This window comes from Temnothorax longispinosus, chromosome 7 (assembly GCF_030848805.1).
Source record: "Temnothorax longispinosus isolate EJ_2023e chromosome 7, Tlon_JGU_v1, whole genome shotgun sequence".
NCBI classification, from domain to species: Eukaryota; Metazoa; Arthropoda; class Insecta; order Hymenoptera; family Formicidae; genus Temnothorax; species Temnothorax longispinosus.
This window is the reverse complement of record NC_092364.1, coordinates 353,372-367,102: the sequence shown is the minus strand read 5'-3', so window position 1 is coordinate 367,102 and position 13,731 is coordinate 353,372. Positions and strand designations below refer to the sequence as shown.

At 39.0% G+C, this 13,731-nt stretch overlaps 4 protein-coding genes across 6 annotated transcripts; 1 reads left to right on the top strand and 3 right to left on the bottom strand.

The window, feature by feature from the left end:
- Positions 1–6: 6 nt before the first annotated feature.
- On the bottom strand, positions 7–1,613 carry Scox (Synthesis of cytochrome c oxidase). Its single transcript, XM_071784148.1, has 4 exons — positions 1,440–1,613; positions 674–1,043; positions 358–563; positions 7–257 (listed from the first exon to the last, which is right to left on the bottom strand). Exons 1-4 carry the CDS (start codon positions 1,500–1,502, stop codon positions 75–77), a joined length of 822 nt encoding a protein of 273 aa, XP_071640249.1. The 5' UTR covers positions 1,503–1,613; the 3' UTR covers positions 7–74.
- A 411-nt stretch (positions 1,614–2,024) lies between these two features.
- Positions 2,025–3,161, bottom strand: Pfdn1 (prefoldin 1). Its single transcript, XM_071784149.1, has 2 exons — positions 3,017–3,161; positions 2,025–2,840 (listed from the first exon to the last, which is right to left on the bottom strand). The coding sequence occupies exon 2, from the start codon at positions 2,793–2,795 to the stop codon at positions 2,415–2,417; it is 381 nt and encodes a 126-aa protein (XP_071640250.1). The 5' UTR covers positions 2,796–2,840; positions 3,017–3,161; the 3' UTR covers positions 2,025–2,414.
- Positions 3,162–3,163: 2 nt separating this feature from the next.
- Positions 3,164–5,163, top strand: LOC139816549 (nuclear RNA export factor 1). 3 transcript variants are annotated; one of them, XM_071784142.1, is made up of 2 exons: positions 3,164–3,298; positions 3,378–5,163. In XM_071784142.1, exon 2 carries the CDS (start codon positions 3,446–3,448, stop codon positions 5,063–5,065), a length of 1,620 nt encoding a protein of 539 aa, XP_071640243.1. In that variant the 5' UTR covers positions 3,164–3,298; positions 3,378–3,445; the 3' UTR covers positions 5,066–5,163. The 3 variants fall into 3 exon arrangements, with proteins under 3 accessions (XP_071640243.1, XP_071640244.1, XP_071640245.1); XM_071784143.1 differs by having other exon boundaries at positions 3,176–3,302; XM_071784144.1 differs by having other exon boundaries at positions 3,192–3,293.
- Positions 5,153–13,670, bottom strand: Ints1 (integrator complex subunit 1). The gene is made up of 14 exons (XM_071784141.1): positions 13,508–13,670; positions 13,125–13,310; positions 12,569–13,050; positions 11,200–12,489; positions 10,944–11,119; positions 10,716–10,868; positions 9,951–10,628; positions 8,068–9,864; positions 7,581–7,895; positions 7,022–7,487; positions 6,594–6,718; positions 6,321–6,511; positions 5,564–5,836; positions 5,153–5,458 (listed from the first exon to the last, which is right to left on the bottom strand). The coding sequence occupies exons 2-14, from the start codon at positions 13,291–13,293 to the stop codon at positions 5,343–5,345; spliced, it is 6,231 nt and encodes a 2,076-aa protein (XP_071640242.1). The 5' UTR covers positions 13,294–13,310; positions 13,508–13,670; the 3' UTR covers positions 5,153–5,342.
- Between the last annotated feature and the right edge of the window lie 61 nt (positions 13,671–13,731).

The window sequence follows — 13,731 nt, the reverse complement described above, 5'->3', positions numbered from 1 at the left end:
TGTACGACATACACAAATTTCCTGTAGCACAGTACTGACTTAAAAATTATCTGTACATGGGAATGTCACAACGCTTATAACACTCCCTTGAGTGGCAACGATGGCAGCCAGGAAGAAGTATCGTTCTTTAACTGATCATATTTCAATTTGTTTACAATGATGCTAGTCACAATCTTCTCTACGTCGTGCGTTTGCCCATAGTAATCCACGAACAAGCCCTCTGGGTCTACCAAGTATATAATGATCGTGTGATCCACCTAGAAAAAGGAAATGCAGTATCGCAAAATCGATGATTACTAAATCGTTTGTATGATCTTATATGATTATTAAATTGCTTTTAATTTATGATATACTAACAATATAGTCATCATCCTGGTCTTTAGGGCCATTACTATAATAAACTCTGTACACCTTGCATGCTTGTCCAACTTGTTCGATACTGCCAGTGAGACCAATGATCTTATCGGAGAATTCCTTGAGGTACTTGCCGACAACGGTGGGTGTATCTCTGTCTGGATCCACTGATATGAAAATTGGTTGTATCTTCAAATTGTGTTCTTTCTCTGCAAAAGCAGAAATAATGTACTTTATCGGCCCACACATACAAGATACAAGAATTCGGTAGTAAGTAATATTTTTTAATTATTATAATCGATTTAAATCTAACACTTACCAAGAGTGTTTACCACGTTTACCATCTTTTCAATTTCGTCGGGACAAACATCTGGGCAGTGCGTAAATCCAAAGTATATCAACACCCATTGCCCTAAGAAATCATCAGACTTCACTATCTTTCCCTCCGTATTCACCAACTCGAATTTGCCACCAATCTTAGCTTTGCCCAACTGTCGTCTTCTCTCCCGTGCCAAGGTCTTATCTTTTTCCTCTCTAAGGTGATGCAAATATAACACAAAAGCAGTACCGATAATACCGGAAACTGTCAAACTTTTCCATGTAATTGGTGATTTCTTTTTTATTTTTGTCGATTGCTTGGGCAAGCTAGACTGTTGACGTAATGCACTTGATGCATTTATGTATCTAAACTGAATAAACAAAAAATCATTAATTAAACCTAAAGAAAACTTCATAAAAAATTTTTTATATATTGAAATTTACTACTAGAAAAAAAGAATAATTTTAAACAATTTTTAATTATTTAAAAAACACTAAACATAAGATCTACAAGCAATATACTAATTATAAGTTGATGTAATCATATGATCCATAATTTACATATGTCTTTTAATAATGTTGATATTTTCATAGCATTTATAATCTGATTTTCATCAATATTTCAAATAAAGACTATGAAGCTTTCATTTTTAATATAAAAATTAATAAACAAATATATCTGCAAGTTAACAGTATGCAACCAGGGTGTAAAATATTATCGCTGTTTCAGAATATTAACATAGAGTAGATTTTTCACGAAAAATTACCTTTGTAAAGACATTGTAATTCCTATTTAATAACGCAACGGATCTTGATAATAATGTCGACATTGCACTAATCGAAATAAACTTTTTTCAAAGAAGAGGTTATGTCACCGATCACTGCCGGTCACCGCTGGTCACCGCGCTCCGACGTGCTCCGAGACGTACGCAGGTATTCAAAGAACATTATACATGAAAAGAGATGTCGCCATATTCCAGTAGTGTTAATTTTACCATCGATGGTAAACTTATCGGAAATCGAAAATCAATGAATCAATTTTGAGTAAATTTGTGTTTTATTTAATGTTAGTAATTAAAAGTTATGCCGGATAATTATCAGATAAACTCATTAATAATTTTCGTTCGTTTGTAATTTCTTTTTCTACCTATTTTTTCAATCGATTAAAATATTAATTCTCGAAAATTGACAAAGTATCACAAGAAAATTTCATCTAAAAAAATAAATATATATATATTACATCTGTATATACATAATTTATTATCTGTCCCACGTTTGCGAAAATAGTAAACGATAACAGAGAGCGTTCTGAAATATAAAAATAAAGAAACACTGTCTTTCTCAATATACACTTTTCGAGCTATAAAATCAAAATGTTTATTTAATTACAATCATTATTGCTTACATGCATACAATACATTTCTTATGCCTCTCTTTTGTATAATTTTGTATATAATTAAATAATTGAATTAATTTGACTTTCACACTATTGAATTCATTGACGCGCACACGCGCTCATTACTTTATTCCATGATATACAAAAAAAGTCACAATTACAAAAATGTATCAACGTGCGAAGCGTGATGTCTAGGCAACAGATGATGAATTTTTCATAGGTACTGTATATTTACAGATACATATCCCAAGTTATAGAGATATACCCGAAAGGTTCAAAGGATACTGGTGAGAATCGGATATTATTAATGATTGAAATAGCATTCACATACATCGATATATAAGTTTTAACCCGAAGTTTCTTTGCTCTGCTTTTGCTGAATCATTTCTCTAATCTCATTTTCGCTTTCCTTTAAACTCCGCTGCAGGTACGTTTTGTTATTTTCTAGCGTCTTGATCTTCTCGTCGGACATTTTTATTCTAATTTCCAAACCGTCCTTAATGTTACTCATGTTATCTAGGAGGAACATTCGACCGACAGACTCGTACATCCTCGTGTCTCCAGGGAGGCTGGTAATTTCCTTTGTAGTAAGCTCTGCCCGCTGTTTCGTACGCCGCAGCTTCTCAATTTGTATATCAGCCAGTTTTAACTTCTGCTTAGTGTCTACCATCTTCTCATGCAGCTTTGAAAAGGCTTGCTTCAACTCCTCGTCCAATACCTTCGACATCCTCGATTATTACAGTGTCTTCTATGGATAAAACTACTAAATGTCCTGAAAATATTTAAGTAGAAACATCCAGATAAAAGATCAATTTTTAATATATATATTTATATATATCATATATAGACTGACACTTTATATCTTATGTTTATGTTAGTAGTGGTAGGAAATTGCTTTTACTTCAAAACAAATGAAATAAGAAATTGGCCAGAGTTTTGACTCCTTACCTCAAATTCCTTCTGTGGCAACGTCGTGAAATGTATTTTATTGTATAATGTTCCTAACCATATACGTCAACTACTGCCAGAGGTTTCTCTCTGGTAAGACATGAAGTGAGTCACGTTCCGATTATCGAGGCCGGCGAGTATATCGATATATTCGATACATTCAAACTTCGTCCAATCCTAACCTTAATTTACAATCTAACCTAATCTAACATTGAAAGATTATAAATAAATTAAATAAGAGGAAAGGCTTACTGCAGCGAACGTCTCTAAAATTGGAGTAAAGTTTGTAATTGAAATATTGATATTTATTCATCAATTGACAGTTGTTATTTATCTTTTGTAACATTATTATATCGATTAGGCAAGTTGCGACGCGAAGAGGTTAGGAAGAGGTCAGCCGCTGTTTCTTACAACTTACGATAATAAACAATGGCATCATCACCAACAACGTCGCCGTCAAAGTGTCAAACGTCATGGGAGCCACACCGAATCACACATATCAAGCCGTCCTTCGACAGTCACGAAATGACTCTTGCGTGTCGTAAGGATCTGTGGCACAAGTTCATCGTCTTCGACGGCGCCCTGTACAGGCGAACCGATGTTCTGCGCGCCGTTATAACCACCTGCGAACCGGCGCTCCTAGTACCGATTATGTACGCCGTCGAGGACAAGAACAAAAGCACGTTCCTCGCAAAATGTGCTAGCAACGCCATAGAGAACCTTGTGAAGCAGGGACTGTGTATAACGCTGCCCGGCGGCCAGGAGCTGCACATGGACATCGTGTTGGGATACCTCGGCGCGCAGGAGCTGCAAGTGAACACGAACAAGATTATAGCGGCAGCCCTGCACACCAGGTACGAGCCGGTGAAGAAGATATTCAATCTGGACGACTTTGAAAACGAGAAGGCATTGGGCTCGATATTCTGTCCCATTTCTATACCGAAGATCTTCGATCTGGTCCTACGTTGCAGCAAGACAGGTATCAGCAATCGTGATCCCCAACAATTACGACTGCCTGTTCGTGAGTTGAGTCTGAGATACAATAGGCTCACGGCTATCATCCTGTTTGACAAGTTCTTCAATTACCACCTGACCAAATTGGACTTGAGACACAATCAGATCTTGGATGTGGAATATCTACGTTATTTCTGCGAGTTCAAGATAAGCGAACTTTGGTTGGACGGGAATCCACTGTGTACAAAGTATACCAATTCCCAAGACTACATACAGGCTGTGAAGAACGTTTTCCCGCATTTACAGACACTAGACGGAGTCGTCATAGGAATGGAGAAGAAATTTGTGCCAAGCATACAAAGTAATTATCTTAACAATGGAACAAAGATTCCTCTGATCAAGCAATTTATCAAGCATTTTTTCACGTTATACGACCAAGAAGATAGAATAGTTATGAACGGCCTGTATGATAAAAATGCATTCTATTCCATGACATTAGGTAGCATAACGAATCATTTACATAAAGAGATCGTCAAGACATTTTCCACAAACAGAAATTTATTGAAGTTTGTCGATTACGCCAAGTATCACGAATTCCTATTTTGGGGACCTGAAAAGATAATCACTGCCCTTCAACGGCAACCACCGACAATGCACAATTTCAAAACATTTCATATTGATTTGTTATACGAAGAGGAAAATTATATAATCATTTCCGTGCAAGGATTGTTCTCATATCGATTATCAATCTGTCCGCCTATGCTGTTCAACAGAACTTTCATCATTATACGAAAAGAAGACAATGAATATTGCATTGTTAACGATCAATATTACATTGATGGTACACCCGCCAATGTGATTAATGAAGTGAAATTTGATCCAAGACCCGTGCCTAAATTTACTCCAACAGTACTCAGTGTAACAGAAAGGGAACAACTGATTAGATTTTTACGTGAGCTAACTACAATGAATATTGGATATTGCTACAAATATCTCCAAGATGCAGAGTGGGATATAAGAAGTGCAATCACTACATTTACAAAAAATTACACAGTCAATGATGTCCCTCCAGAAGCTTTTCAACGAGACATATAATTATATTAGACTTTGATAATACTTAAAAGAGAATAGTATTGTATAAAAAATACATGTACGTTATTGGTAAAAAAAGAATACACAAAATTTTGTTCTTATTTATATTTAAATAATTAAATTACTAATATTTTATAATATATATAAATGATCCTTTCTTATAGTTTAAACATATTGGAAGGAAAGAGGTAAAAGATCTTCCGCCGTTCTATTTTAATTGTAAAAAAAAGTCTTATGCGTATATTATGCGTAATATTTACAGAACTAATAGACTAACATATTAACAACCTTGCTGTGTATTTAACAGAGCAATAGTCTTAGTGATGTAAGGTATCGTATTGACGCTTGAATTTACCCCTAACTTGAACACCCTCTGCATCAACGGTAAAGCATGTTCTGCAATGTAAGAGAAAGAGAATTTATGAGAGTTTAATAATGAAATTATTATCATACTTAAATATGAAAATATGTAAGTCCGTTTGTTACAGCAATCGTTTTTACCTTGCATGCACAACACGATATCCGGTAGTTTTTCTAAAGCTGACATAAGAACATCCGCTCTGTGACTGTCCAAGCATCTTTGAAACGCGGACAGTATATTCGCTTTCGATGCGGGACGATGTTTCAATGCTCTAGCGAGTAGATTGTGAGCGAGCGTTCGGATGTTGCCCTGTGGCGATACAAGCAGTTCGGCTATGTTGTCCGTTATAGGTTCTAAAACTGAAGGTTTTCGCGACGACACGTGCTCGATCTCTTGAAGTGCACTGAGTACATCTACAGAGGATGGAACAATCATTAAAATCATTTTCTCGTATTATGTCATTAGAATATTTATGATACTAAAGATTAAATGCTTATATAGATGTCGCTTATACAGAAAGACAAACAAATCTCTTTTCTTTGTATTAATTGAATAATTTTATTAATTATAATTAAAATGAGGATTTTTAATAAAGTTACTTCTCATAGACTACGTTTACACGGCGGCTTATAAGCCGAAGTTATAACTGCCGTATACTATCCGATCCAAAACTTTTCTTCTTTTTATCAATATGATTACTTAAATATGAGCCTCTTTCATACTCTAAACATTTGAATTAATCTCTTTTGATATATACATACTAGAAAGTGTAGTTTAAAATCAAAAGAAGCTCTTATTTAAATGATTATTATGATCAAAAGGAGAAACGTTTTGGATCGGATAGTATACGGCAGTTATAACTTCGGCTTATAAGCCGCCGTGTAAACATAGTCATACCTTCACCGTGCAGCTTGGTGAGCGTAGCCAGCAGCGATTGCCAGTGTTGCGGAATAGCGGGTTCCGAGGGATATGGTGTAGGAGTTACAGTGATTAAAATATCATCTACATCTTCTCCTTCCCTTGGTATCGGTATCCCTGATACGAGTGTTCTCAAAGCTGGTACGTTAGAATAATTTACCTGCAACTCACTATATACACACATATAAACTATATAAACATATCACAGGTGTAAATCATTCGCAATGTGCATAAAAATAAAAAATAACTTACTGTAAAACATGTGCGTGTTTCTGAAGATATTTCAGTGCCCGTTGTGGATCATGTGATATGTATGACTGTAATAATGACACAAATCTGTTCAGCAAGGAGACGAGATCTTTTATATGTCCATAATACTGTAAACAAAATCGTATTCATAAACATATTAGAATAGTCTAGTTAAATGTCAAAAGATAAAGTGACAAGAAACAACAAGATGCATTGAGAAAATTTTATGGTAATTAATAAAGATTGTAAGTAATTTAGTGGTTTTTTTCATAATGCAATTTTTAAACTAAATTATTTAACAATCGCGATTTTTCTTTATACGTAACATATTACTGCCTCGAATCTGTCTTTTTTTTTTTTCTTTAAACTTTATCTTAATACTGTGCTCGCGTATCGTTACAAAAAGTGTCATTATAGACAAATCGTGATACCTGAAAACATTGAAAGTAATTTTCCAAAGTATTCTCCAACGCAGTTTCGTGTTGCTCGTTAAACAGATGCGGCTGCAATAGTTCTAATAGACCCATAACTTGCAAGAAAAGGTTTAAATGGTGACCGGATCTAAATTGACCGAAATCAAGATAACATCTTCCCATTAAGGAGGACGCTAACATTGGCAATTGTCGCAGCACCAATATAGGATGCACCGCAGCCATTTTTCTCGCGCAGAGTTCGAATTCCTGAGACTTGGAATTCCAAGACTTTTGTCTCGGAGTCGCTGCCAGAGCCGTCAACAAGGAGTGGCTCATGCAATCGAGCACCGAGCCCGTCCAATCGGTTATCCTCGAACCGTTTACGAACTTGCTCGCTTCGAAGGTGTTGAGGTAGCAAATGACTTTCGGAATCTTCATGTACATATGCAACAGAAACTGATGTGCCATATCCGCTGAGTCTACGCTGAAAGTTAAATACAATCATTTACTCGAATGCATTAAAGCAACAAATGTTAAATCGTGTGTTGCAAAATATATACGATCGCACAATTCGTACTTAGCATTATCCATCATACGTCCCGCTAAATAGTTAACCACATTAGAAATCAGGCCGTCTTCGGTGGATATGCAATGTAACAGTAGATCAAGCCTGATATCCATCCTCGCTAAAGCGGCATTTCTGTTCTGCATTTTACAGATAATAACGGCTTCGGACACTAGGTATGCCACTAGATTAAGTAGCTGTCGTTCTTCCAACAGCAGAATATTCTCAGGAACGTAATGCTTCGGCGTGAACTTGTCCCGGCCTTGCCACAGCTTAGGATTGCATGTCAAGGCCCATAAAAAGTCCAGAACAGCAGTAGGGTCGTATCTACAAACACATTATATCCGCAAATATAAATATAAATATAAATATAATTATAAAAAAGATATGCTGATTAAATCGATTTAGGAAAAAAATTATATTTGTAACAGAGAATATCATGAACAATGAGAAGATTAACAAAACGGAAGAGAAGAGTGTTCATTTCCGTTTTACTCACCCGTCATCACATTTGTCTAACAAGTGCCCGACACATTTATACAAAGTGGTCCAACTTGCTCGGTGCGTCAAGAGCGTTAACAAGTAAGGTCTACAGGAATGCGAGCTCACGACGTTCTTGTCAATGTTAATGTGCACCTTCGTCTTCCCGAATAGCAGCTTCATTTGGAGATTCGGACAAGTGCCGATCAGCTCGGGTTCCACGGAGGCCAGCCAATCGATCAGCAAACCTGTGCGAGGTTTCAATGCGCCTTCGTTACTATCGCTGACCAATAATCTTGCCATAGCCTCGACTAGGACGTCGTTTTTTTGCTGCTTCAGACAGAGATCCAGCAATCTTCGGCCCACACGTTCCAGATTCACAGGATCCGTGCCCTCCAGAATCGAGCCAGGGCTCTCGCCACGGCTCTGCATTAGCATCGACAGCTCCGCGCGTTGCGGTGTTTTCGTCAGCTGCACGTTAGCGAAATCCCGCAGGATCGACAGAACCGGTGCTTTTACGTCGCCTATCAACGATATCAAATTCAGACACATATTACGCGCCAGTTCGATCACGTGCTTCGATGTCAACGGCTTCTTAAGCGGCAAAAGTATCACGCGCATCAACGTGCAAGAATACTGCGGCATATGCACAAGCGAGGCCAGGAACTGCTTGACTTGCATAGAGCTGAGAACGCTACATATGTGCTGTATCGCCAGCACAACCGCGCCGCTCTCCTTTACGCACGATCTCTGCAGATCCTTCGCCAGGGTCTTGTGCAAACGCCGATAAGCATCCATTTTCTGATTAATCGGAATACTCTCGATGAAGATCCGGTTTATCAAGTGGGGCACGTCGGTCTTCACGGAGCATTGTATGACGGACTGCTTTTGCACCGTGGCACTGACTGGCAATGGCTGCTGCAGTCTCCCGATCGACATAACGCTCTCGTCTGGCAATTGCGGTTCGATCAACTGCAATACTTGAACGAACACCAGTCCACCTGTGGCACCCCTTCGGTGTTGCACCTCGACTAGTTGTGCCATGTATGTTTTATCCAAAACCGCTTCACCAACTGAACTTGGATCGATCTGGACACCTGCGTCAAGCGTATGAAGCAACTTACTCATTGACGATACCGGTATCCCAAAACTTTGGATAAAAAGTACCAATTGCTGAGGTTCAAGATCCTTTAAAGCTGCGTCGACTAAACGAGGCACGTTACTTCTGATCATTCGTAACTTGAGCCAATCAGGTATAAGCAACGCTTCCTCGCTAGTGTCCACGAGAAAGGCCTTTGGTGGTTCCGTTAAGGGAAACCATGTTTCCAGCAAACTGTTGAACAACGGATCATCCTCGGACGTATCGTATGTCAATAATATAATCATAGCATGCACCACCAAGATGTGCATAGTGCACTCCTCGCCGTTGCTCCACTGAACTAGAATCTGATCTTGACTTTCAGACCATTGGTAACCTTCTCCCCTAGGCGATCGAGCTTTCTCAAGATAGTTACAGAAGATTGCCATGAAGGAGTGCAATGTTTGTTTGGCTTGCAGATTATCACTTTCCGGTTGAGGCAGAATGGCCGCGATAATGGTGCTACGTTCAACGACCAATTGAGAGATCTCGTTGGCTAAATCAGTCAAGTCGGGCAAATCATCGTCGGCGGTATGCACAGCCAGATACGATATATAAGTATGTACAAGATCCGGACTGTTCTCAACCTGACAAGCGCCACGTAGTGCTGTGGAAACCAGTGAACGTACAGATAAGAAGTGTGGTATCGACGGCAATTTTCGGAGAAGCCAGGTCTCCCTGAAAAAAAAATATATTGTTAAAGTTAAAATATTATTAAAGTATTATTAACAGTTTCTTTTCTCAGTGTACCTTTAAGAACATACTTTTCGTTTTCTCCATCCACGTCCATACTCTCATCCTCAAGGGGTATCGAATCTAGAACCATCTTAAGTCCAGTGATCGCTTGGACGCGACTACCACTCTGCTGACTGCTCAATCTCCTTAAGAAATATTCCAAGACCTCAAAAGCGTGCTGTTGATCTTGATTCGGATCGGTTAGCAGTGTCTGAAGGTGAGCCAACAACTGCTTCTGCCTGGGCTGTTTTTCAACTGTCTGTGGGCTGGTTGACAACAAGTATTCGCAGAGGCACTGCACTGGTAATTGACTCAGAGAACCTTCGCTGTTCTGCACCAGGTCTGCCAACCAGGGCATACTCTGCGATGTGCTCTGTTGTTGTCTCTGAATGATATCCAACAGGAAGTCCGGTTTACGTGATCGACAAAGCAGATGGCCTAGTCTGTGAGACGTATTCAACGACTGTATCTGTTCGAGCACGGCTGGCGGTGGTCTTCTAGCAATTCCCGTCGGTGCCATGGTAATCAACTGCGACAGCAGGAAACTATTTTGTTCGGATAGCTGGATCCTAGTCGACGCTGCGGCCAAATGCGATTCGTACTCCAATATCTCTTGTTTCTCGATAGCTTCAACCTGCAGTTCCTTCGCACGTTCTTGTTCTATGATCTCCGGTAGGGCCATAGTGGGCGGCGGATACGAGAAATGACTGCAAGACGAATGTTTTATTAAAAACACGGAGCTAGTCATATGACCAAAATATTTATAGATGATTTTTAATATTTGTTAAACTCACTTTGTAATACACATTTCCATCAGTGTCCTCAATATAGAGTATTCCCTCCATCCTAGTGCACCAATTGTGGACGGATTATGAGCAGCCAAAATTAATAACATTATCCATCCTTTCCAATAGAGATTAGCTATCGCCAATGTTGGTGGCCTGTATCTACAAAACGAACGTATAATAGTATATATCAGTACATATATCAACTATAAAGATAATATATACGTGCAGACTTACCCAGCAGGTATGTTTATTGTTCCCGGTGGTTGATAAATGCTAAGCTCAAAAATAAGTTTGATTATATCCATTTTGTCGATTTGTAACATCGGGAAACTCTCCGTTGAATTGCCCGCTGCTCGCCGTATCAATTGATCAGCCAAATCCAAAGTTTCCGAATGAGTAATGCCGTTGTCCTATAAATAAAAATAGAATGAGGACCATCTCTAAACAGAATCGCTTTACAAACAATAAGTCTAACTTATTGTTCACTTACCTTCGATAAACCGATATTTAGCAATATCAACAACGTATTTTGCAACAGGGGAACATCGGATACAAGTCGTATGTAGAACACTCTGTCCGACTCTGGTGGCCAATTGTCCAGTTTATAATAATGTTCGGGAGACTCCAAGAGCAAGATCTTGTGCATTGCGTGCAACAGTTCGTTTCGTCCAACGGCGTACATCTGCTGCGCCGAATCCTCTAGCCATAGCACAGTCTCGTCCTGTATCATGGCTACGAGATTTTGAAATTGATGTAGCAGAGCTACGTCTTTTTTATCTGCACGTTGCGATAGTGTCCCCGCTTCTTTTACCTGCGGACTTATCGCCAGAAGCATGCACAGACACAGTAAATCCACTATCGACATAAACATACGATCCTTAAATTCAAATGTCAGCAACTGTTGAGCTATGTCCGGTCGTTGGGACATTAACGTACGAATGAAAGCGATCAGATTGATATCGTGCCGACATACGCGTACAATTTCCCTGAGCAATGCGCGTAATGGCCTCAAGTAATCCTCGCGATTCATCAATAAATCTTTAAAGATCTCCGCGAGCAATTTTGCCGCTTGCTCGGGCAAGGTCTGGAACATTATACCCAGCATAGGCATATTGTTTGGATTGCGCGCATTCGATAATTCATTGTAAATCGTGTGCTTCAATATGGTAGCTAAATTCTCGGGATGCAATCCGATCAATTCTTTGACGCCGTTCAAGTACAGATTGATCACAGCTTTCGTTTTCAATCTCATCTTAACCAGTTGACTTATGACCTCGACGTCTCTTTGAGTATGAGACGTGCAATTGTAACAAATGTAAATGAGCAGTTCCTGCGCGGGTCTCATCAATTTAGGATTGTGCAACCACACCTCTAGTCTCGGGACAACGATGTTTCTAATTTCAACAAAACCACATGCCGAGGAGAGCAGCTTCAAGAAATTTCTCGTTATAGTCTCAACCTGACGTCTGTTTAGTTGCTCCTTTACAGCTTCCAGTACTATCGATTCTATATTCTCCACGCAATGGGCGTACCGTGGGCCTACTGGAAACTCTATTTTCTCTTTATCCCCAGACAACGATGTCGTTGATGTCGCCGGATCCTCATCATCCGCTACAGATGGGCTTGGACAATCCCGCTGCATTAGTACCGGGAATTCTGGCTGTAACACAGACCTGGGTGGATGTCTCGTATTAAAACCCGTTAATATGTTGTCGACAAAGCCCTTGCATTCTTCGTGATCAACCCATACACGCTCTCCAAGAGCATCCTCGACGTACAGCTGTAGAAATAAATTTAAAAAAATCAGTTAAAATATCAAAATTCTACAAGCAATATAAAAGAATGCAAATGAATATTACCTTCACAAATACTTCCGGCCAATTCTTCTTGTCGTGAAAACCTTTCATCAAGAGATTCGCAGCGAGTACAGGAACCAATGGACTCACTTTACTCTTATAGCTATTTTGATTATTTTGATCCCTCCTTAGGAGGGACGATAATGCGTGTAGGATGCAATCATTTGAGAAAATGGATGGGCGGATTTTGGCTAGATACAACAAGCCCATATAAAGTAACGTATCAGGCTTCCATCTCTGATTCTTCAGCGTCTTAATAGCGCCACATATTATCCCGATAACTTTGTCGCCTTCGTCATTGTCATTAGCCTCAAGTGCCATAGGCACAAAGTCTGCAGGATCGGTGTCTATAACTAAAACTTCCCATGCTTCCGCGGTGGAAGAAGGCTGTCGTTGATGAGAGCCGACATGAGCTAACTTAGGTTTCTTCTGCGGAACGTACATAAACGACGATCCAGACGGAGCCTCCTTCTTCCGATCATTACCTACAAAACGGTTTGTGACAATAGATAAACAATAATTTGCAATTGTGAGAGTATCAAAGCGACAAGTTATTTACCAGAGGATGTAGAGCTGCCGCTTGGTTTGGAATGGATAACACCTGGTCGGCTTTTAGAATCAGAATTATCGTTTCGTGAACTCTTTGCTCCCAATACGAAAAAGTCGGAAGGATGCTGAGCAATTTTATTTTTTGCTGCTCTACCAATCCCAGTCTTTCCACGTTCCATGATTATTTTTCTCTGATCTAAAATATAAAAGACCATCTAAATTGTAAAACAGAAAAATCTATAGAAAGTCTACAAGAATATTTAAGACATTTTTATAGATAAATATAATTATAATAAATATAACAATATAAATATAAAATATAACAATGTTGCAGGAGTATCGATTAAAAAATAGTTGGGTAGTGTTTACTGGAAATAGATTGTAAGTTCTAACCTAAAATCTCATCAATGTCTAGAAGAAATTATTTTCACGAAATAAATCCTGCGTAAAGATAGAGAAATTAAATATTTGTCATATGTTTAAATTAACCGACTACAATCCCACACATGTCTACAATTGATCGACAAATCAAGATCCTGCTGCACTGCAGGACCCGCTCTTGCCCGCTCTTCCGCAGCTGTTTCTCATTTCTGTTGATTGCATTGCACCATTTGCAC

What these genes read in the sequence shown, in the direction of transcription:
- Pfdn1 (XM_071784149.1), bottom strand. Translation starts at nt 2,795, where the DNA reads ATGTCGAAGGTATTGGACGAGGAGTTGAAGCAAGCCTTTTCAAAGCTG.
- Scox (XM_071784148.1), bottom strand. Translation starts at nt 1,502, where the DNA reads ATGTCGACATTATTATCAAGATCCGTTGCGTTATTAAATAGGAATTAC. An exon ending in ATTACAATGTCTTTACAAAG is followed by an intron (nt 1,044 to 1,439) that starts GTAATTTTTCGT and finishes TTGTTTATTCAG; the next exon opens with TTTAGATACATAAATGCATC. An exon ending in AAACGTGGTAAACACTCTTG is followed by an intron (nt 564 to 673) that starts GTAAGTGTTAGA and finishes CTGCTTTTGCAG; the next exon opens with AGAAAGAACACAATTTGAAG.
- LOC139816549 (XM_071784142.1), top strand. Translation starts at nt 3,446, where the DNA reads ATGGCATCATCACCAACAACGTCGCCGTCAAAGTGTCAAACGTCATGG.
- Ints1 (XM_071784141.1), bottom strand. Translation starts at nt 13,293, where the DNA reads ATGGAACGTGGAAAGACTGGGATTGGTAGAGCAGCAAAAAATAAAATT. An exon ending in GTGGATGGAGAAAACGAAAA is followed by an intron (nt 9,865 to 9,950) that starts GTATGTTCTTAA and finishes TTTTTTTTTCAG; the next exon opens with GGAGACCTGGCTTCTCCGAA. An exon ending in TATCGTGTTGTGCATGCAAG is followed by an intron (nt 5,459 to 5,563) that starts GTAAAAACGATT and finishes CTTACATTGCAG; the next exon opens with AACATGCTTTACCGTTGATG.